Raw genomic sequence first — 24,613 nt, 5'->3', positions numbered from 1 at the left:
GTTAGAAAAGGGAATGTGTCTTAAGGCCAAACTAGATGAAGGAGGAATGTCTCTCCCTGAGGACTAGTAGGTGGTACTGGACTTGTATTTCCCAAACATCATGATCCATTTCACAGCAGACAAAATTCAGCTTCCTTTATTTGCAGGCTTTATGGTTTCCATCGTAAAGTCTTTGAACTATAATAGGCCTTACAGTGTTGTGTAATATTAATGTGTTTTCCCTGGGCGAACATGATCGTGGTGCTTTAATAACTAGATGTGGGAGTGTGAGGCTTTGTCTCTGTTAACATGAAGTGAGCAACTCAACAGGATTGGATCTGGAGGATAAAATAGGTAATGGTCCCAACGTCTAGGCTATTTTTGCTGCAAGGGATTTTCTCTGAGTTAGCTCTGGTCTGATCCTGTGGACCTTAATGCCGGTTAGAGGTTGGAGCACATTAGGTGCAATCCAGAAACACATCTTCTAGTTGGTATCAGAAATGAATCCAGGTTGTGTGCTTTGACACCTCTCTGAACCAAAGTGCAGTGACAAGGGACAGTTTAGAGGTGGGCTTCAAAACAGTATGCAGTGGTAATGCAGACACACCTTAATATACCAAACCAGGTTAGACAACACTGCTTCCCACTGCTCAGCTTTGTGGTAGGACAGAAAAAGAATAAAGGATCAGATAAATCAGTTTACTGTTTCTGTGGGAGACTCCTTTAAATTTTCAATAGCTGTGTGATACTTTTTTATTAATAGGCCATAATGTATCTTTCATCATCATTTAGACATAACTGAGGAACGCTGTTAAAGCATAGCAGTGACATTTTCACAATCTTGACAGTAGTTAACCTATTTCCTGTAGTTACCAGGCAGTTGTTTTGGCACCATTTATACTCTGCAGTTGTCATGCTGTCTCTTTTTACCCATCTTTTCAGCTACTGTCCAGCCATTGTTGGAGGGATGTTGAATGCTATGAGCGTGTTCACGCTAGTAAGTTGTTGGTATTCTGTGAGAGATTTAAGTTTTTGGGTTGGAGGCTGCTACCTGCCCTTTAGAGACGGAGCGGGGAGAGAGAGAAAGAAAACTGAGTCATAGCACCTATTGCTTTGACTTTTTCTTTGGAGGGAGCCTTCTTTTCTCCATTGAGTGTGTAGGCGATCTCCAAATGTGAGCACCTAAGTCAAACAGAGTGACTCTCTGAGACAGTCTTTTTGTTTTGTGCTTAAATAGTATCTGCCGTGATGCCAGCCTACTATATCTTATCACTATGGAAAAACAAATTAGTCACTGTAGCTCATGCTGCTCAAGAGCCTGGAAAGCTGAAAGGAGTTATAGGAGTAGTGGGGGGACAACAGGTCTTGTTGAAAAGCTGAGCCTTGCTTGGCATTGTTCACAGGAGTTTTCTGGCTCTGACACACCAGTCTTCTGGTCTGGGATTTGGCTGTGCTGCAAAGCCACAGCTAAACCAGATGGGTGCCACCATAACCCCTGACCAAAATGTTTATGTGTAATAGTAATGAACCAGGAATTCCAAGACGGTGCGTGGTTCTAGTCATGAATCACGCGTTCAAATATAAATATCCCCTACTTGAGGAAGGTGTGTGCGAGTACGATGCCTCCAGATTTGTCTATGAAACGTCATGTTTGAAGTTGCCTCTCACTTTCTCTGTACTCAGAGAACTCATCATCTCTGTACTCTATGAACTCATCATATTGGCAGTTCAGGCAATTTTTCATTAGTTTGGTTTCCCCTAAATGCCCAAGCCCATGAGTTAATCTAGATGGAGCCAGAGAGTAAGCATGGTTAATACCTGTATCCTCATTTTGCCATTGCAGATTTGCGTTTGCCATCAAAGTGCATGTTGTGTCTCCTTGTCCACACGACTCCTCACATGTGCATGGCGGTTTGAAAAAAGTGGGATTGATATATTGATTAAAAACAAGAAAAGTCATACCATATGTTAATGTGTTTCCCCTGACTTTCCACTGGATTGACTTAGAAATTCTGGTCATAAGGCAGTTAATAAGCTTTCCAAGTGACTGTGTTTTATGTACCCAACCATTCTTTGGTCTCTCACTCTACCTAAAAATCAAGTCTCTGATTCTGATTGCTAGAACCCCTCTGATTGCTGCGGGAGTTATTGGTGGCCTCTTCATCATCGTCATTGTGGCCCTGACATTTGCCGTGTATGTTCGGCGCAAAAGCATTAAAAAGAAGAGAGCATTGCGAAGATTCCTGGAGACCGAGGTGAGAGTGTGCTTCTTCTCACAGAGTATTTGAAAAGATATGCAGAGCTGTTCGGCTTTTATATTAAAGACATTCAGGTTTTTAATCCAGTTACCAGAGAGGTCTGTAGAAATCCTTTTGCTAACTTCTGTAGGACTAAACTGATAGAATGAATGAAGCTATTTCAAGATACTAAGTTTTTGTACATACGTAGATTCCTGACTTTTGAAGACCAAAGAGATCCACATGATCACAAAGTCGTGTTCCACCAGATCTTTGAGCTCCCATCCTGCTCTCAACTGAACTTCTAGCCCTGTTTATCAGTACATTTGGCAGCTCTCATGCTTAAATATTACAGGTTCTCATCCAGTGCGTACTGAGGTCAACTTTGAAGACTGAAGTAAGTTCCTTCAGCAAGGTCTGATGCAAACTTAAGCTCATCAGGAATGCTTAAATGCAGAGATAGTCACTTACTGTTGTTCCCAGTGCCTATATTGCCTTTGTGGTCCAGATTTTGTCAAAGCCTGTAGTCATGATCAGGAATAAGAATGTATTATATTAAGCCAAGATATTTCCCAGAGCTTAACCAAATGAGGTTCACCATTCTACTGGCAAAAATATGTAGTGGAGCCATGGGACAGAGTGCTGTGCCCACTTCATCCTGCTCATTGGAAATGCTGGTAGTGGAGGGGACAATCTAGGAAGCACATTTAAACATATCATTAAACCTTTATCTGTCAGCTACAGCAAAGGTGATTACTACCATCTCCTCAGTCCTACACTTGAGACACTTTGCAAGTGATGATATTTTTAAATTAGGGTCCCCCTTGTAAGATAATAAAGCTTGGGAATATTGTTAGCTAGTGATTCTTTAACAGTGCTGTTTTCTGTTCTCTTCCAAGGGTCCTGCTCCCACTCCTCTCCACTGTAGACCATGGGAGCAAATGATTTATACATCCCCAATCCGTTTGCCTAAGTATCTTTATGCTTGGCTAGAATTTGTGTTGCTTGTTAAATACTGTCCAGTTGTATAGAAAGCTTAACAATAGTCAGTGCCTTTAGATATGTAAATCTTGCCATTGTATCAGCCTCTACTTAAACATAAATTATTTTAAGCAGGTAGTTTTCGCTGGATTTGAGAAGTATTGGCTTTGAAGTCCAGCTCTCATTCTCTCTTTGGTCAGATAAAAGCTGTGGCTGACTGAACATGTGGGGAAGCTGTTGTCTTGGCTTAGAAACTGAAGATTAAATCAGGAGCATCCTGAGATAAACACACAAGCAACTATAGCTTCAGCTAAGGTCTCTCTTTCTAGCTGGAGGCTGTGACAGACCTATTGTTTCTGTGGATCATTCTCAGTAAAACGCTACAAGCGTTTTTTTTAGACGCCCACAACACTTCTCCCTGCCATACCTGTGTTGGTGGGCTGTGGCACAGAAGCTGTTTTCACCCTTCACAATCTGAAAATACAGAAGCGTACCACCAGGCTGTCTACTTTTCTTTTACAGTAAACCTTCTTTCTTTCACTATGTAAGTACTGGACATCTAAAGTGAGAAGGAGGAAAGAGAAATCACTCTAAAAAAAGTACAGCTCACAAATTATTTCTGTGATAGCCTAGCTTGTTGCTGTTTGGTTTTGTTATGTTTTCTTACTCCAATGATTTCCAGATAGCAGTATTTTTTACCTGAACCAAAGTAGTCTGGTCAACTAATTCAGTAGTTCATGATGCTCAAAGAGCCATAGAAGTCATTCTCAAACTGCAGAGCATGGTGCATTTAGACTTGTAAACAGACAACTTTGAAATGCTGCAGTGGTTTCAAACAGATTTAACAAGGAGTAGCTCTGAATTTTTTGGGACATCTTGAGCAAATTGTTTAATTGTGCCTTTTTTTGCAGTAAATTAGTGACTGTTATAAATTAGTGGTCTGCTTTAAGATGTTTTTTCCTTAAAGCTGTCCTCCTGTGTGGTATCTCACAAGTTCAGAAAACTAGTCCCTTCCCCAAAACAGAACAAGAACGTGATGAGCCATTAAGTCAGGGCTATTAAAAAGAAATATGGCTGACTTAAAAGGCCCTAAAATGGGCAAAAATAGAATGTGGTCCGCTGGTAATAAATGCTGTATTTCTCTCATGTAGAAAATATTTATACTGCCTCCATTAGCAAAAGTCCTTGGGTGTGTTATTGTGACACTGATTCAATTTCCAGTTCGTAATTCCATCATGCAATACATGGTGGAAATTATTACATGTGGAATGAGGATTTTCTTTATCAGGTCTCTTGGTTTCTTAGCATTGCTCATTTGCTTTTAAAGGTGAGAAATCCTTCCACAAGTTGGCAGGTCGATAGACTCCGCCACTGTCTTATTCCAGTGTTTAGTTGGATTGGTTATTTTTAGTATAAGCTTCTTATGGGTCTTCACATTTTCAAATATTTAAGCCTGTTGGATTTTCCTTCATAGCTTGTGGAACCCTTGACTCCAAGCGGCACAGCTCCCAACCAAGCACAGCTTCGTATCCTGAAGGAAACTGAGCTGAAACGAGTCAAGGTTCTTGGCTCTGGAGCCTTTGGAACTGTATACAAGGTAAGAGTCTTCAGTACACAGCAGTGAGATCCCTCATTTAACTTCTGAACAGTCAAGTTCTGCATTGCAGCAAAGCATCCCATACCGTGGATGGGTTCATGAGCCCTACATATCTGGGAAACTCAGGATGGTGGAATTGTGTGGGAGAAGCGCATCTTCACGCTCAAGTGTTAACTTCAGTTTTAATCAGACATGCAGAGACTATTTCTTGGTGAGAAAAGGAGCATCAGCCACTGTCGTCCTTGCACACAAGAGGACTACACAAGCTGGGCTGTCTTGATATTAATATGATTGAAGTTTGTCATTCTGTTCTTACCTAATGGCTTTACAGTACGCTTTTGGAAAGCTAGATAAACTTGGTCGCTCATTTTGCAAGTGTCACATGGGTCTTGTAATCATACCTTGTAGAACAATATTGTCATTAGCTAGACCGTGATAGTTTTTGTTTCTTCCATTTAAATAGAAAAGATGAGTTATGTCAATGCACCCTTTAACAATCAGGATGTAAGAGCAGAACCCACAAGGAAAAAAATACTTCAGTTAGAGATATTTTTTTTTTAAGATCTGTTGGTCATGTCCAAATCTCAAAGAAATGAAGTAGGGCTTAATGAGCCAGTCAAACCAATCACCCAATCCTTTGGGAGCAACTCAGACCTGCCAGATTGAGGTGGTAGGTCAGAGCACTGAAGGAGGACAGTTTCTGCATCTGTCTTCAAACTGGGGAGGAAACGGAGGAAGTACAGACCAGGTCACTACAGCTACAAGGTCATGCAAATACATTTTTGAATAATCCGTTTGAATATACTTAGACAATAATAAAGTGATAGAGATGGGTACCGTAAGGTTGCCAAGAACACAGCAATAGTCAAGAAGGATGGAAAAGTAGCCCAAGGGACACACAGTTTGTGAATTTTAATTTTGAAGTTTACTTTTTAGCCATTTAAGCTTTTAATTCTCAGATATCAAATTAATTAGAGAAATAGCCCCTAAACGTTTCACTCCAAATGCATTGTTCTCAGGGTGTCCTGTTCCTGCATCATTGGTGATAATCAGTTTTGAGAGTTTTCTGATAGCTTCAGTGAGTTTAACATTAGAATCCAGAACAGAAAATGCAGATTTTTGTTCAGTTTTATCAGAATCCATAGTCAGTGGAAAAAGTATGTGCATCATTGACATGCTGACGTTACTCTCTAGAAACCCAGTTGTGGACAGGAAAATCAAGGGGGCCTAATGAGAATGTTCACTGATACAAAATCTTTCATTTTACATAAGGGTTTAGTTTTGGTGTAAGAAGTAGTTGTGTGAGATTTTTGTAATTTTATAGCTTACTTTGTGTATTCTCAGTTCTGAGGTTCATAATTGATCTGCATAATGTGACAGAATGCATCAAAAGAACTGTAACTCTGAATGAAGTTTTTGTGATTGTTGTCTTATTAGTCTTCTGACACTTTTTCTTCTCTTTCTAGGGTATTTGGGTCCCCGAGGGAGAAACTGTAAAGATTCCTGTGGCCATTAAGATCCTTAATGAGACCACTGGTCCGAAAGCCAATGTGGAGTTCATGGATGTAAGTAAGAGATGATCAGTGTCTTGGAGTTTTGGGGGTGGGGTGGTGGGTGTCTTTCTGTAATCCACAGAGATTGTAAGGAGGAATTTCTGCCAGTTTTCTTTCCTTATATTTGAAAAGTAGAAGGAGGCTTGTACACAGGACCAATATTGTGCTGGTGTTCAGCAAGTCTACAATATCATGTCCCTACAAAAACTCAGCTGCCTCAATTTTGTGTGTAGGCCATTTCCCTCCTTCCCTTAGTCCTTGACAAGCTGTCTCAGTATTAATGCATATCCATAGCATTCTCTATTGCAGCAGTGTTCAAACAAACAGACAAAACCAACCAACCAAGGTTACACCTCAGCTGCAGGTAGGTCAGTGCTGCTTCTCTGAAGCTGTAGAGCTAGGCAGGTCTGTATGAGACAGTGCTCTGTCCTGTTTAATTTATTGCATGTAGATCATTCCATTCCAGAACCTTAAGTACCTGGGCTACCAGGGTAATCCCAGTGCCATGGTAAGGAAGGGCTGGGTTTTTCACTGTGCAGATGTCATGGACTCTAAGATGCTTGGAGTTTTCTTATAAATCGTCTTCCCATCAGTGGGAGGCTGAAACTCTTCTGTCTCATGTGCCAGATACTTCATCTTTCCATGGCAGAGAAGCTAGAGACAAGAGAGAGAAGGAGTTGCAGGGAAGCATCTTACCATGTATTGGGAGTCTGCTGGTGCAGAACTCACAGGAACAGAAATTTACCCTCAGTTCTCTTCTGCTTCAGTGTTCCTGAGAACTAAGCACCGAGAGTCTGGGAGCTGTCAGCAGCAGCAAAGTATAACAGGGAGGGGGAAAAAAAATAAAATATGCCTGATTTTAAAAGCCCTTTTGCTTTACTAGTCTGATATGTTGTTAATAAGAGGTCAAGATCAGAATTTTCATAAATGTTCTATGTCCAGAGAGACTATGCACTCGGTTTTTAGCTCCGTGTCAAGATCAAGCCTCATTGACACTGTTGAATGTGTATGTCCTATTCAGTGACAATTTTTTGACAAATCATAGAAATTTGCACTTTTTTGTAAATCCCTCTTGTGAACTTGAAAATTACATAGGACTTTTAAGTCTTGAAGATCTGTTCAGTGTATATGCTTAATTTGATTAGTATTCATGAGACTGTAAACCACCAGGAGAATGTAGTCCTGTTACATAGTCTATTCCATCTAGAAATGAATAGAAATGTACAGTTATGGATTTAGCTATTTCAGACAAATTATCACGTGTGAGTTCTTGGGCAATTGAATGAAGGCTGCATAGATGAAGGTATTTCCTGTGCTTTTTACAGAGCAGTGCACATTTATGGTGCTGACATTCAATAATCATTGTGCACAAATAAAAAAAAAAATTAAAAAAAAGGCCATTTTGGCTCTGTTCAAAAGGAATGAATTGCACTAAAGGGATAAAGAGGATTAGATGTTTGCTTAGTGGACAAAATAATGGTCAAAAGTATTGTTAATGGTAGAGCTGCAGAAAGAGGAGAGCTGTTACTCAGCACCCTTTTGAAGTGAATGTGCAGGGAGCGGAAGGGCCCAGAATGCGACCTGCGCTCCATGTCTGATGCCAGCAGTCAGTGATGTAGGTTCCAGCCTCAAGATAAGGGAATTAGTATCACTGTATGAAAGTCAGTCGAACTGAGCAACTTGCACCAGCCGAGGATCTGACCCCTTATCTGATAGAGAAATAATAGTAATATCTCCTTCTTCGATACTGATTAACCTTGAAGCGCTCTACAAGGAAAACATAAGGTTCATGTTAAAAGACAAAGTTACTTGTCTGAGGTTTCATAGCTCAGCTTGATCAGCTGGCTTCATTCACTGGAGCACACTTCCATCCCATGTGTTCATCGTAACATCTGATAAATGGCTCAGAAATTATGATGGTTTTTTGGAAACTCTATAGAGATTTTAACAATATAAGGTACAGCCACACTAGGAAAAGGTTTCTCTTTAAATTAACAGTTTCTCATGAGTGTCTGACCCAGTGGTAACAAGGTGAGAGAAAAGTTAAAGTTATTTTTAGTCCTAGAGGTTAATAATAACCTAAAGGTTATTTTTAATCATAATAAAAAAGAATAGGACTTCATCATTGGTTGATATAAGTGACAGTAAGAAGAAATACGATGTTTTGTATCAATGCTGCATTTGATATGCGTACAGTGGTCTGTAACATGCTTTGCTGTACTGCATTGATGAAAAAGAAGATTCAATTTCATTGTTTTGAAATAATTGCTTATGCAGTTGTACAGACATTCCTGCCGTCCTCACCTCCTAACCCGGTCATTTATTTCCTGAAACGAACCACATTTTTAGAGAGAGGCATTGTTTGTGGTTTTAATGTGACTGCTCCTTTCTGTCCCAGAAAGGACACAGTTTTAAACTTTTTAAAATTTTAAGCTACTACGATATAACATAAGTATCTTTCATTGAAGAGTGAGTTATAGAAGACTATAGGCAGGGACACCTTCCACTAGACCAGGTTGCTCAAAACCCCATCCAACCTGAACTCTTTCATGGAGGGAGCATCCACAACTTCTCTGGGCAACCTGTTCCAGTGTGTCACCACCCTCCCAGTAGAGGACTTCTTCCTAATATCTAATCTAAATCTGTCCTCTTCCAGTTTAAAACCATTACCCCTTGTTCTATCACTAAACTCCCTGATAAATAGTCCCTCTCCAGCTTTCTGGTAGGCCCCCTTTAAGTACTGGAAGGCTGCTAGGTCTCCCCAGAGCCTTCTCTTCTCCAGGCTGAGCAACCCCAACTCTCTCAGCCTTTCCTCATAGGAGACGTGCTCCAGTCCCCTGATTATCTTTGAGGCCCTCCTCTGGACTCGCTCCAACAGATCCATGTCCTTCCTGTGCTGGGGACGCCAGAGCTGGATGCAGTACTCCAGGTGGGGTCTCACCAGAGCAGAGTAGAGGGGCAGAATCACCTCCCTCGACCTGCTGGCCACACTTCTTCTGATGCAGCCCAGGATAGGGTTGGCTTTCTGGGCTGTGAGTGCACGTTGCTGGCTCGTGTCCAGCTTTTCATCCACCAGTACCCCCAAGTCCTTCTTGGCAGGGCTGCTCTCCATCCCTTAATCCCCCAGGCTGTGTTGACACCAGGGGTTGCCCTGACCCACCTCTCTAGCCTGCTAAGGCCCCTCTTGATGGCCATGAGTCACATATATGAGTGACACCCTTGACTTTCTTTTTTTTTTTGTATTTGTCATGTACAGGTGTGCTTTTGTCAGCAATTACTTCTTACTCGATTGTGTATGTCCTTGTACTTGCAAGTAAAACTTAGCATTGCTTTTAGAGAGGCTCTGGAAAATGTAAAGCCTCTTGTAAACAGCGGTTTGTGTACAGAGAGAGTACTTGGGGATACTTCAGTGTCTACAGAAATAGCCGGTATGGATGTTAGTGCCATCGTCCATGGGCTCTGGTTAAAACTTCTAATGTTGGCAGAATGTTAACTCTGAAAGTGGTCCGCGAGCTCCTGAAATTTAGCTAAATATTATGCTAAAAGAGTAAAGAACAACAATTTGGCTACTGGGCTATCATTTCAGCACCTTGAACACCCACTAATGGATCTGTAATTACTATAATGACATAATGCATGATGTTAGCACCTGCTATGGCCAAACACCTCCCACTCTCCTCCCATCAGGGGATGATGAATTGGCCATCATCAAAAAGTACATCCCCTATTTGGAATTTTTCTTCGGGGAGTTGCAGCAGAGTCTATTTTCTGGGCTTTCTCCACACATTCTCAGCTAGCTCTTTCTCTTTTACTCTGCTCCCTGCTTTCTTACATAGTTTTTATCACTGCAGTAGCCTGTGTCTGTTACAACAATGCAAGCTGAAGTCTACTAAGTAACTTATACCGCCTTCTCCAGGGCAGAAGCAGAATGTACATGTGGATTTCTATGGATTTGTTTTGACCATGCAGAAGTTGTTGCTACAGTTTTGTAAAATGCTGGTTTACCTTTTTTCCACATATGTCTGGAATAATTTCACAGTCTAAAGAATGTCCCTTCAGGTGTTGAAATGGTTAGGTGCTGAAGTTGTGGGATGTAGTTTCTCCTCCCTGCTTGGCTGGTCACGTTTCCTTGTTCCTGGAAGGGTGCTGCAATTGGAATTCAGAGTGCAGGTGTTCTTGCTACTCGTCTGCCTGCAAGTGTGTTTGGGAGGGAATTTGCCAGCAGACACAGGAGGTATCAGGAGGGAAGGGTATCCTGCTCCCCACCCTACAGCTGGTAACAGAATATATGAGGGTCCCGAGTTTTAGGGAAGGAAGAGAGGGTTGTCGCGAGCAAAAAAGGCAAATACGCAGCCAAGAGGCTACTTGATAGTAGAACAGGGACTTATAATTTCACTTGTGAAAACAATTTCCCCTCCTCAGCCTCAAATTATTTGACTGTTATGATTGTCTGATAAGTCAAGTAGCCATTGGCCTGATGAGATGGTTTAACATCAAACCAGATGCTCGTCTGATAATGTAGTAAGTTCCATAGTCATGCTGCAGTTGGAAAGCATAGCAAACCATCTTTGAGGCTAAAAAAAAAAAAGTCTTTAAACTAACGTGTCATGAGGAGACAGACAACTGATGCGGGCCTTTCCTCTCTGCCTAGCCCTCTAAGCTCCGTGTTTCCAGGAAGTAATCCTGTGAGCTGTGGATTCTGTCCAGGGTTTTGCTCCACTTACAAGTTTAATCTAGCCTCTCTGAACTTAAATGCTCCATTATCTGTTAGAAAATAATTAGAGGCTGCAAGCACAAGTCTGCATACGCAGAGTTCCTTGGGAGTCCCTGAGCTCATTGAGATGAAGACAGTTTGACTGATGGTGGTCAGCTGATATTGGGCCAGAAGCTAATAATAGAAGGCAGTGCTGCTTAGCTACGTGAGAAAGTTAACTTGGGAAATTTATTTCCAACCATAAATCCCAAACCCTTCAGTTTAATTTTTCCCATTCTCATTTGTTTCCTGGTAAGAGAGCTTCAGAGGCAGTTGGTTTCTTTTATGGTTTTATAATTAAGATCTAGGGGGCTTCTCGACTTTGCCTGGACTTATTGTAGTTCCCTGCTGTCTCTAGGAGCAGCGTTCAGTGGGCAGGAGAGCATTTGTCAAACGAAGTGTAAAAGTAATAAGTGACAATGACCTCCACCAGGCAGGCAGCAAACAAATTAAAACAGCGTATAGGAGGCTGATACCCACATCTTTTATTTATGTCTGGCCTAATTAACTAAATTAATAAATCAGTCAGATGTCTTGTACTGCAAAAAGAAAGAGAAACAGTTTTTCCTAAATTGTAAGCCTGCCTTATAATAAAGACAAGTCCTCAAGACATATCAAACTTACCTTTGGTTCAGAGGTTTCAAGAGGAAAAAAATCATGTGGCTGAATAGCAAAAGAGAATTTTGTCTCCTGTTCAGCTGAAAACCCTAAGAGATCTGGATAGGTCTAGAAGCTTTCTTTGTTTCTTCACGTGCCATTATGGAAAGTACACTGGAGATACAGCTCGCTAGTCAGGTGGGGAAGATGAGAGAAGACTTACCTTTTCTTGATTTCCACCATTGGCATTAGGAGGGTTCTAAGCTGAAACTTTTGGGTTCCTTCCCTCCCACGGCAGCTTTCACAGAGCCCTTGGGGTTCCCTGTGGACACACTCTGTGATGTACGGTTTCTCAGTTGACACAGATGCATTTACACCCAGTCTCCTTGTAAGGTCCTGCCTTGTATGACTATGGAGGTGACTGGAGAAATATTTTTTTGTCTGACCTTTGGATTATTTTTAATTCCTTGTATAGCTCTCATGCTACCTAGCCAAGTGTTTGATCCAGGTCTTCAACAGTCCGTGTAGATGCTTCTGAAAATCTGAGAAGACAATACTACTAACAGTGGTTGGTTGGCACATCCAGGCACCCCACAGTCATTCCACTGACTGCATGGCTGCTTGGGAAATACAACCGAATTAATTTTGAACCTCAGTTTAAAGGGCGGCTTTAGGATCAAATCAAAATGTTTATGGCAGCAGAGAGACATTTCTCCTTCTCCTCCTCTGCTGTCATTTATGTAAACATCCTCTTCTCCAACTTGCATAAGGGGTCTCTGTAAGAATAGCCGATAATGAACAGCAGTCTTGCTGCGCTGCCTGGCAGTGTGCTTCAGCTGCGATTCGAACAGGTTTTCACTCCATCATGTCAAGTTGCCGGGGGTGGGGGAAAAGGGGTGACCTGACTCATCTGATTGTAGACTTCTTTTTGTGCAGTCTCCCCTCTTCCTCCCACTTATGCACACCGTAAGTATAGCCACTTAGGAGGGGGAACTGTTTGCCTGTCAGTTCCAGGCACAGAAGCTCACTGTGATTGCAATTACAATTTCCAACTTGTCCAGAGATGCCAGAAATCAAGCTGTCCTTGAGAACTCTGCATACCATGCACAAGCCCTGAGAGTGATCAGCCTCTACAGAAGCTGGAAATCTGATCACTACTGAAGGTTAACTGCTTTTAGTCATCTGAAGATTAACTGTTGCAAGGCCACATTTCTGTTATTTCCATCTTAAGTAAGACTTTTCTCTTTAAATGTTTACTTACTCCAGTAATTTTTCCTTCCTTACCCTATGCGAGGGTAAGATGTGTGTGTATGTGCAGGGGGGTGTTAATTCTCCATATGCAAGAGCATGTGGCTGTACAGAGAAAGTATATACAGAGAGAGGATGAAGTACAAGCACAGACAGACAAGCCAGGCTGGTTGGAAACAATCCTCCTGGCATAACACTCTAACTGGAAAATACAGTGAGGGGAAGAGAGATTGCCTGCTACTGGTTGTGGGGGAAATCTGAGCCCTGTTGAAATCAATGGGAGCTGTGAACTTGCCAGTGAAGCAGCAGGGCCAGGACTTCACCTCTAGAGTCATCCTTCCAAGAAGTCTGCCACAGGTTTAAGGGAGAATCACATGCTTTAGTGAGTGACTGAGGTTACGAGTTATTACCAAATGAATTAGGAGGTATATTCAGAAGCTTTTTGTTGATGGCAATGGCAGAACTCCTTATTTAAAACTTGTATTGCATTATGACTTGGAAACCCTGTATAAGGTTGGGTAAATCTGTGAGTGGGGAGAAGATCGGGAAGGAGTGTTAGTTTGTTCACTGGGAAACATAACTGTGGATTAATTGAAATTATTAAAATTCTAGTCAAATTCAATACATAGTTTTGGCTGTAAAGAGTGTGTGTGTGCGTGTGAAGGAAACATTTTGAACTGATGTCTTGTATTATGGTTTCTTTTTAAAAGTATGAGGTACACCAATAACATGGTAGATACTTGTTGTTGCTTTGGAGCGTATGTTTGAGCTTGGTTACTGAAACATGAAGTCAGTTATTTGCTTTGCTGTATGTGTTATTGTTATGAAGGTCAGGATGCCATAGTCGCTGCCGTTTTATCAGGACACAGTAGCAGAGAGCTTTTTTGAAAAAGTATTTAGAAATTGAACAGGCAAAGGATGGGAATATTAAAAAAAATTAAAAAGGCAGAGAAGTGGTGCTATGAGTATCAAAAGTGGTACACAATAGTTTAATTAGGAGACTTAATCAGAAGCTCTTGGGATTTGTATTTCCATGGTGAGTTTTCTGGTGCTGACAGTACCATGGGTCTCTAGTTCTTGGCATTGTGCTGTATGTTGCCACCCTTTACTGTATGTTAGATCTGGACCTGAGCCACAATGCTCTCCCCCAGCTTGGTATTCTCCCAGGACTTACGTAGTTTGTATCTGGATGTGGGCTTTTAGGAGAGCAATCTTATGCACTACAGCAAAAAATTCTACGGGATACTGTAAGGCCATGAATTTTGGGGACTCGCCTCCCAGCATGGTAGTGCCTGCAGGTGCTAGTCTTTTCATCTGCACAACCGGTGGATGGTGTGATTTGAAGCAGAGGGAAGATGTTATCTGTGTAAAACAGGTCTGGCTGGAGTGGTAGGCTATAGCTGATAGACTTGTAATTACGCACATGAGAAACAGCCTTCCTTAAACATCAGCAAAGTGGCTGGGAACACTGGAATTCCTTGCAGTCTTTCTGATATTCAGATGCAAAGTAGAGAAATAAAACTGACAAAACTTAGTCAAATGGAAAATAAAATTATTGAATAATGCTTAATATGTTATGAGAAGCAGTTGACACAGATATCCAGCTTTAAAGCAGACTTTGGCACCGAGAACTGGGCAAGTAGTGCTGACTTACCACTAAAAGAAACTGAAAGCCTCTATTTAAGAAACTTCCTATTGCTTTGCGTTTTTTCTTTGTTGCTCCAGCTCACATTAGCAATATAAAATAGGCACACCTTAATGTTTAAGTTGCTAAAGGGCAATGCGTATGCCAGGATGTTGCCACACTGATAAAAAGTGCAGTTTTTTATGGGACCTCTGTTAATAAAAAAGAGATACTGTTTTCACAGGCTTAACTGTAATGCATCCCAAACAAGCCATCACTAGTTCGAGGTTAATGGTGAATCTAATGAGATTTGAGGAAAAGAGACTGAAGAAATGTCTTGATATTTAAGTCAGAGGAGCTGGCTGTAAAACTGTATGTATATGCTGGCTAATCATTTTTGAAGTACACTTGTCTCTGATTTAGTTCAGTGCCAGATGGGTAGGCTGTTACATATCAGATTTTTTTTGAAAGCAGGCTGATGGGGCTGTGTGTGTGCGCCAGCACATGCTGCAACTCACAGATCAGCAACAATGCAGAAAGTGAGCAAGGGCAAAGGGCCCTGGAGGATCAATGCATTATATTTGCTATACTTGGTTTTATACTGCCAAAGTGCCAAGTCAACTTAAAGTTAAGGGAGAACAAGCTTTTTTGTGTTGTAGTGAGAAAAAAAAATCCAAGACCATTTTATACATGAAAATACTCAAACTGTGTCCATTTTAAATAGAAATTTAAGGGTACAGAAGCACAGGCTTATAGGAGCTGAACTTGCAGGATCACTGTCAAAATATATTTTATCTTCAAGTCTTCTAAGAAACTGTAGTTAGGAATACCTCTCCCTTAGTGCTTTGATGCAGCTAACGCTTCAAAAACTAAGTGTATTCCATGTCTCAGTGCTGATCCAGACACCTCTGATACATCAGCAACTGTCACAGACTTGTAAAAATGATATAATTAACATCTGTTCGTATTAATGTTCTACATATTATTTACAAGTGATAGTCAACTCTCCCTATCGCTGCTTGTCACATAGTTGTAATGGAAGAAATAAGACAGGGAAAGCTGGTACACGACTGGCTTGCTGATAATCTCTGTAATATTCTGCCAATACCTTTTAGACTTCAGTGCAATAACTAGGATAAAGAGAGATAGAGCTGAGGTCACCGTGTGGCTGGCAGTCCACGGAGCGGTAATTGCTGGTCTGAAATGCTTGGTCCTTCAATACTGCAACTGTACTTCCAAAAATAAACAAGACTTTGCAGAGCAATATTTTCCGTATTAGCTTTGGTGTTGCTTCTCAATGTATTATTCAGTATCTCTTGGACCTATTAAGATTAGAAAACCTTTGTGCTGTGAAAACATGGTGAGCTTGTCCCTGCCCTGAAAGGCTTTCAATCAAGGTAGACACAACAGATAAAGGGTAGAGGAATTATTGTTATTATACCCATTTATAGATGGGACTCTGTTAATTGCAACACAGATCTCATAACCTCTAAGGAAATTATTTAATTTTTTTAATTATTTTTTTATTTTTAATTATGTTCTGGTTTTAAATTGGCTTGGAATGTTTACTTAGAAAAGCAGATATTATGAGAGATTTGTTTTATCTAATTACCCACTTGTAATGTGTCTAAAATGTTCTTTTCAAACGTCTCTTGTTTTCAGTCAGTGCTCGGCCCCAAGTCAGGTATTTTAAAGAAGCTGGATGACACTTGATGTAAGGCAAATTGTGTATTAGCAACAGAAGAGAGAGACTAGGCATTCTTACCTCTTAGTTACTTGTAACTGGATTGCAATTGTATCCCAAAGGTTTCTGCTTTATATAGAATATCAGGTTTTTAATTGCATAGACAAATATGCATTGTACAAAATACAATTAAATAGGTTTCAGATAGACCAGGGCCAGTTGCTATCTTAATGCTTTCCATGACAAATGATATAAAAAAGTTTAAGAAACAGTTATGTAGATTTTTGAGCTATGTTGACAAATTGCAGCTGTGTTGCATTTGCTCAATATTAGCTTCAAAGGCAATCACTGGTCGACTTGCATAGGTAAATCCTGTGAGACGGAGCAGTATTGATGCAAAGGCAGGAGATGGCTGAGGTACAGTCAAATAACAGTTTATCTGAGGGAAATGTAAGACCTCAATGAAGTAGGGGCGTGTGGAACAGGGGCTAGCTATGGGCAGTTCCCCAGGTTTCGACTTACTGAATGGAGGTAATGTCAGTGGATAGGCAACCCCCAGGTTGAATCTATTTGGCAACATTTGCCAGTGTTGAGAGTGCTTTTGCTGGCTAGGCAGTGCCCTTTCGTGGCGTTCAGCGGGATGATTTGTATATGCATATAAAAGCAGAATTTAGCTCTTGGTTTTTTTAAGATGAAGTATTGTTGGTTTAGGTCAGTGGCTAGAGTCACCTGCTAAAAACAAAAGTCATTTGAGAAGTTATTTTAGTAATGAAAGTGTTTGGAGAAGGTTTGGAAAGAAATGGTGTTTGAAACGGGGAAAGAAAGTGAGTTTCCATGGTGAAATGTTTTCTTGGCAAAATATAAAATATTTCTTGGTAAAATATATTAACTTGTTGGAACTATAAGGAAGAGTTTCTGCTGCAGCTTTTCAGTGGGAGGTAAATTCCAGTGAATTCCTCAGCTAGAAGGTGTTTTAGAAATATGTTAGTGATTGAAATACCTGTTTTGTCATTTTCTGAATGAACTCTGCTGGATTTCTATTTTCAAGTCACTGGTTGTTTCAAAAGTCAGACTTTTGTGTCTGTGTATTAGACAGGAATGTTGTCAAATCCAAACTGGAATATTAAACATTATTTCTGTGCGATTAAGTTGTGGACAGCAAGGAGGAGTGGGAGGACTGGGGAATTTTTTCTCTAGCTGAGTAAAGGATGGGAAACATTTTCCAGTGCTAGGTCTTTTCTGAGGATCTGAATGCTGGGTCCTGTCTGATTTTAAGCAGAGCGGGAAGATGCTTCTGGTTCCTCTGTGACTAATCTCTTCCATCAGGTGCAAGCACAATTGACGTTCTTGACAGTGCTGTCATTCAGATGAGAACACAGATCTGAGTGAAACTCTAGACTACCAAAGGTTATTGATATTGATGTTTATGTGGCAGCTTGGCAAGCTCTCAAAGTGTCCTAGAGCTCCAGAAAGCGTCTTAAACCACGTTCTGTCACCATGTAAGTGTTTCTAGCTCAACTAAAACTTGCAGATCAGCCCTCTGGTCTACAGTTGAACTGGTGGTGAAAAAGCGAGTGGCACTCACTGCTGCACATGGACATTAAAGGTGGCACAGGGAGAGACCGTTTTCTTATCATGTAATATCCTTATGTAGCCCAGTCCTGAAAGAGGCATTAATGTACAGAGATGTCTGTCTTGCTCCCCAGACTGCACAAATGAGACAAAACTCCAGGTCACTTTCAAATTCATATTAGCCTGCCCATAGCCGGTAACTGAGACCTGTTTTCTCCTTTTCTACATAGTCACAGCGCAATCTAAACATGCCATCTTTATCTACTTCCAAAACCTCCTCTCAGGGCACACTGCTGTGAGGCCTCCAGTGATGTGCAACAGCTTGCTGTGGCTTTGGCATTGCGCTGGCACAGAATTCTGCTGAGCATGACCAAAGAACTGGCAACTTGGTGTCGTTTTGAGCTTCACGGTGCGCCTCTTGGAGGCACAGCATATTCTTTGATCCCAGTAAGATGTCATACCATGGTGGTGTAGGTCTTCAAAACCAACTTTTTAAAAATGAAAATGTAAATGCTTGCAACAAGGAATAGATGGGATGGATTAATTCTATGTAACTGTATTTCTGTTTTATAAAAGTCATGCCAAATAGGTAATTGTGTTGGTTAGAAAGGTTAGTGGTGTAACAGCTATGGATAGATACCTTTTCCTGCTTTTTATTAAATGTCAACCCCTTGACTACTGAGCTGGGCAGTAAGATGCAAAAATAGGTGCTAGCTGTCTAAACTCTCTGCAGCGTGGGTGGGGTTACTGCTTTATAATCAGGGTGCAAATTCACGGCGCTTCATATCTGAAAGCAAGCTTGCTCTGTGTATGGCACGTCCATAAAGCTGCTGTGAATATGTCTCTAGCACTAACTTTGGCACGGCGGTAGTGCCTTGGGGTTCCAGGTTTTCTAATTGTGCTTCCTTTGCCTGAGGTTTCCCTGGCAGTGTCACTTAGAAAGAGCCTTTTTCACTTTCTTTCCTAGACAGCTGCACGGTACGGCTGGCTGTTGATTTACTCCAGTCAGCCTTGTTGCAGTTTGCTGTAGGAAATGCTAGGAAAAGAGGTTTGGGTTTTGACTTGTAGAGTCCTTTTAGTTGAATAGTCCTTTGGAAATTCTGGATCTGTGATACCATGCCATCATACTAGCATAGTTAAATCTTCTTAGGGTTGTGGTAATTCACATAAGATGATGAAACTATAACATAAATTATTATTTTGCCCTATTCATACCACTCTCAAATTACAGATTACTTCTAAAATAGGCATTCCCTCCTGCAGCACTGCAAGTTTAAGTGGTGTTTGCCTGTAACTTTATGTTCTTGGCTTCTCTACTTCAGTGAGATCTTGTCTTTATGAGAGTGTCTACACAGCCACAAATACAAACTAATAAATACAGTTGTATTGATTGATTTGACCGAGGCTTTTTTATTGGTAACAGGCAGTTGGCCACTCATTCATGCGGGTTTGTTGCTGGAGTTGTTTGGCTCTCCCTGACAGAAGCCTGGCCCTGAATACGGCCAGGCGTAGTATTTGGTGTGGGAGTTATTGCAGATGTCAAGGTTTTATCAACATGAAAAAAGATTAGTTATTACTATTATATTATACTGTTATGTATATGCGTGTGTGTATTACCCTGACAGTAGGACATGCTCAAATCTTGTGAAAGTTTAGGGAGGGCTATGAGTCGTTATGATTAGAGCATAAGACAAGCTGCCAATCTCAAGGTTTATAAGAAACACATACCTCTGGAACATATCCGTGGACAGGCTAAGGATGTGAGCTTCCTTTGCATTGAATTCCTGAATTCTGGCCGCTTTTCAGAGCCAGGTTAGTGAACCGGGCGGGTACCACCCCACGGGCGGCCCTGGCAGGGGGCGGAGGAGCCGTCCCGCCTCGCAGACAAGGCCCCTCGCTCGCCCCCCCCACACCCAGCAGGGCTGGGGAGGGAACGGGAGGGACAGGGGAGAAAACTCCTGGGTCAATATAAGGATGGGGAAATCTCTCGCCAATTGCTGTCACTGGCAAAACAGGCTTGACTTGGGGAATTTAACTCAATTTGTTGCCAATTAACATAAATATTTAAAAGCTGATCTGGTAGCAAGCAAACAAACACACCACACCCCCCCATTAAAACATTTGTGGGGGAAAAAAACCCCTTTCCTCCCTCTTTCGCTGGCCCAGCTCCACTCAGCTCTCCTCCCCGCTGGCTGTGCCTGCGGCAGCGTGGGCCGGCTGGGGCCGGCTAGAGCCGGCTGTGTCCGGTTTGGGGCAGCCCCAGCCTCTTCCAGAGGGGCCTCCCCTGCAGCACCCCTGCTACCGCGGGCGTTCAACCCAGTGCTCCCAAGGTTCGCTGTTCTGGGGGTGTCCCAAAGCCGGGCCCTGCCCGCCCAGCCGCAGGGGCGAGGGCCACGTCGCTGGGCGCAGGACGGGGCCGGGGCGAGGTTCGGCGGGCAGGCGAAGCGCGGGGCAGAGCCCGGCCTCGCCGCGGTTGGGAGAGGCGATGCGGTGCGCTGAAGAGGGGAGGTGTATGAACTTCGGTGGTGGCAGTGATCTTTCTTGCAAGCATTTTTTTTAGGAGGATTTTAATTTTTGTTTTCTCTTCAGGAGAGGAGTAGGGCAACAGGATGGTAAAAGAAAGAAGAATGAAAGTAGAGAAGAAAAGGGTGGAGGAAAAACTGTAGAAACTCAGGAGAAAATAGCAGGCGGAGTAACGCTGAAAGGAAAAAAGTGCTGTGGCACAGGAAGCGTGTGGCAGCTTTTGATGACTTTGTGGTTCACTGATGCCAGCTTGGTCCAAAAAAAAAAAAAATCTAACAGTGGACCAAACAGTCCAATCAAACCTTTTTTGTTTAAATATCATCATCCCTTTGCAGTACTTGAGGCCTGAGTGCGATACTCTTACGCAACTGAATACCGATGAGGGAAACACGGAGATGAGTCTGTTTTGAATTCTGAATTGTGAGAGATGAAATACCTGGGTTATGGGCAAAGCATATCTTTGATTAAAACAACTCTTAATGTTGATAGTACACTTGAAATGAGATTTCAATCTGATGCTATCCCTTTAAATTGATCCTGAAGGAGGAAGGAGCTTTGAGTGTGTGATTATAAAGTCAAGCTTTTCAGTGATACCAGAAAATTTCGAAGCAGTGCCCTGAAACTCTTCAGAAAGCAGTGAGAACTTGATAGATTTTTTTTTTTCCCTCTATCATTCATTCTTGGGACCTTGCCATCGCTCATCTTAAATCAAAAATCAAAGCAATAACTCCCTCCTCCTGAAAGGAATCTGCAGCTAAGGCTGAAAATGTTTATAACCTGGTCAGTGGTAAGGTCTGTTTACCCTCCTGTTCGAATAATGCTGAAGTGATTGCTTTTTTAGACTGTACGTTTAAAACGTCGAACATTTTTGCTAGTTGCATCAAAATAGTAAGAAACAAATCACTTTTGACAGACTATTCTGAAATAATGATGCGTGTCACAAGCTGTAAGTAAAACATTTGTCAGAATGTTATGATATTTTTACAAAGAGGTGTGCACGCTGTTAAACCACTGACACCCAGTCTGCGAGGGGGGATGGCCAGTCTGAAACCCACTGTTAGTTCTCTTGACGGCTTTCAATGGAAACATTTCTGGTTGCTGAGGTCCTGACCTCTTGGCCATTTATGCATAAAATTGAGCTGAAAACGGTCCAGATTTTGCTTTCTAATCACCAGAATCGATGTTTTCAGGCAAGGTTCACAGAAAGGCTGGTGGGAGTTGTCCCCTGACTGGATGTTTGAGGGAAAATCTTCACTTAGCTTCTGCACTAGAGGTCTGTTCCTTTAGACTTGATATTCCTCCTCAGCTGTCTAACACAGGCTCTGATGAATTGGGAGACTTAATTGGTACAAAGTCAGCAGGGAGAAGTAAGAAGCATATGGTGTGGGGTTCTACAAAATAGCTCCTACACTTTGAAACATTTAAGCATGTGCTTAACTCTAAGCACTTGAGCCCTGTTGGAGTCAGCATGGTTGCCCATGCCCTCAATGTTTGCAGGACAGGGATCACATCACAGTGCTGCTTTTTTTTTTTTTCCAAATTTATTTTATGTTGCTCCAAAATACATAGTGAACCAGATTTGCTTCTATAAGCGCATGAAGGTATCTATTCCTGCATGAGTAGGACCTACTGCTTCTCTAAGGTGGGACCGGAATATTTGACCCAGCAGTCTGTAAGCATCACCTTTGAGAGGGAGAGCTTTCAAATCCCTGAATTGTGCTAGTTTCAAGTAAGTGTTTGGAGGAAAGTGGGGCATCTCTCTCATGCATTTTAATCACATGGGGCAATCACATGCATTTGAATTCAGTGTCAACAATGCAGGCTGTGCTTCTGCAGTGTTGACTCAGTAAGACTACATACCCCCTCTGCTGTGTGCAAGTGCTGTGACAAGCAAAGGAGTCTCAGAGGGTATGCCTGCTCTGAGAAATGCAGCACAGTTAAAGGCACATGCCACCTCCAGAAAAGGCTGTGCCCCAGCTGGAGACCAGCTCTGCTCCTGGACAGTGGAGAGCACATTACTCCAGTGTTGTATATCGTGCCTTGCTCATCACCAGGATGCAGGGTGGGATACTGACCTGGAACCGGCTTCTCCCAATGGCTCTAGCTGGGTCAGAGCCAAGTGAGCAGTACTTGCCTAATGCTGTTTCCGTCACATTTGTGCATGATAGACTAAAGTGTGTGGTCCCTGCTGTGGAATTTTATTTTCTTTTGCATTCTTAGTTTTTATCCTGGAAAGTTTTGGGTGTAGTGGCACACCTGGCAGCTTTGGTTTAATGGGCATGGTGGTGTTTTTTGGTTGGACTTGATGATCTTACAGGTCTTTTCCAACCTTAGTGATTCTGTGAGTAAGTTAATCTCACCATTTAATGGTGCAGCACACTTGTACTCCAGTCTAAGTATGCAGTGACTCCACTTATTACCCAACGGACTTCTGGTCAAGCTCCTCACTGGAAACTGAACTCAAAAAAGCTCGCATCTCTTATGTCCAAAAGAGAGATGAAGTCCATTCAAAGCCTGTGGTCTCTTTAATCATAAGAGTTTGTCCTGGCTGTGAGGAAACACGTGTTAACAAGACTTATACTGTTGTCTTCTCTGTTTGGTCACATATAGCTTCCTTAACATGGCTTCCTAAACCAAAACAAGCACGGGGGGAGTTTCAAGGAGATGGTGGTTAGTGCAAAACTCTAGTTAACAGTCCGTTAGACTTTATTAATAGCAGGGCCTTGATTTAGACCTCTAGTTATTTCTTGCTGTGCCAGCCAAACTTAGTGTTTCCCCAGAGAAAAAGCGATTGGACACATGAGTGTGCATGTAGGATTTGGACCTGAATGTGCACTGTTACACTTCTGTGCAGCAACCATTGATGAACCTGTACCTACTCTTATGTATTTATCTTGCTTTATGCTTGGAGTATGGATGTGGATGTATAGAAAGATTTATTTTTTTTAAATACCTTTCTTTATTTGCTCCAGAGTCCTGCTTCTCCAGTGAGAAGTTGAGAGAATTTGTTGTACACAACCTAGGTGTTGTCACCGTCTTTCAGGAGGCTACGGTGACAGAAAGCTGTTTCATCGCAGGACACGGGATATGCTACCATACTCACAGGAGCCAAGTTAAAGCATGTAGCTCAGTCCTGCAGTAGTAACCTCAGCGTTGAATCTGCCCTTGCAGCATTCAAGTGTTGTTCTCTGTGTTACACAGCAGTAAAATTGGTTATAGAAGCTGTTGCCAAGTCTCAAATAAGCCTTTTGCCTGAAAGTGCCCTGTTAAATGTGTCTGCTCCTAATGACTATAAAACGGTTCCTGGAAAAACAGCTGTGGCAGTTTATGCTGTTACTGTCCTCCCTCTGTTTGCTACTGTCCCGCTGTGGGATTCTGATATCCTTTGTTGGTCCCTATAGCTGCATCTCTCATTTCACTTTCAGAAATGGCTGAGACGTTTCAACAGAAGCTTTCCAGAGAGTGTCTGCCCGAGTGGTGAAAAATTGCAGCCCAAGGGTTGAAAGTATAGCAATGCTGTAAAGCAATTAAAAACAGCATCTTGCATAGGGAGTACAGGGGAAATATAACAATGGGTATCTTTGTCATACGATAAATGTGGGCATGTATGTTGTTGAGTATGTATGTTGTGCTGTCTCTCAGCTTAAGTAATTGTGCAGACTGCATAGGCTAAGTGGGCTATAACCTAAAAAATCTGTGAGACCTAGAGGCAAACAAAAGGCATTGAAAATATGTTGGACTGTAATTGGATCTGCCCTGAAGCAGGTCAGACGTGCATTCCAGACAGGTGTTTGCCCTAGCCATTAGAAGCATTGTAAAATTAATGTAAAAAGCAGTGTATTCACTGTAGTATCTCTCCTGTTACCACAGCACAGCTTGTGGTTTCAGAAAAACGCACAGCACAGTATGAAGTCAGCTTTTAAGTACATTTATTTACTCAACAGTTATTAGGAAAAACAGGTGGATTGTTCTTTTCTGGCTTCTTTTGTTTTGTTTTGTTTGAGGGCATTTTATGGCAAGAACAGTTAGAAGCAGAAGGTTAGGAAACCAAAGATTTTTCAGGCTTTGTCCCTGCTTACTGAACTCTTTATCAGGTGCGTATGTTCATCTGACTTAACCGGAGCAGTAAAATTTACCCTGGGCTTGCTGAATTGGGGCAGCAGATCTGTGATACCTCTCTGGAACAGGGAGCACGTCTCTCCTGCACTGGCTCTGAGGGATAGCACATGTACGTGGAGCACTGGCTACCTATAAGTGAGCTTCTC

At 42.0% G+C, this 24,613-nt stretch overlaps 1 protein-coding gene across 1 annotated transcript in view; it reads left to right on the top strand.

Annotated features, from left to right (window-relative positions):
• ERBB4 (erb-b2 receptor tyrosine kinase 4) overlaps positions 1-24,613 on the top strand; it is a 397,396-nt gene that overhangs the window by 268,716 nt on the left and 104,067 nt on the right. The window contains exons 18-20 of the mRNA XM_059820585.1: positions 2,102-2,234; positions 4,672-4,794; positions 6,261-6,359. Of these exons, the coding sequence (XP_059676568.1) occupies positions 2,102-2,234; positions 4,672-4,794; positions 6,261-6,359 (355 nt within the window). The remainder of the gene's footprint in view (positions 1-2,101; positions 2,235-4,671; positions 4,795-6,260; positions 6,360-24,613) is intronic.

This window comes from Gavia stellata, chromosome 8 (genome assembly GCF_030936135.1).
Source record: "Gavia stellata isolate bGavSte3 chromosome 8, bGavSte3.hap2, whole genome shotgun sequence".
Lineage (NCBI taxonomy): Eukaryota > Metazoa > Chordata > Aves > Gaviiformes > Gaviidae > Gavia > Gavia stellata.
The sequence above is the reverse complement of the archived record's forward strand: the minus strand, read 5'-3'. Positions and strand labels throughout refer to the sequence as shown.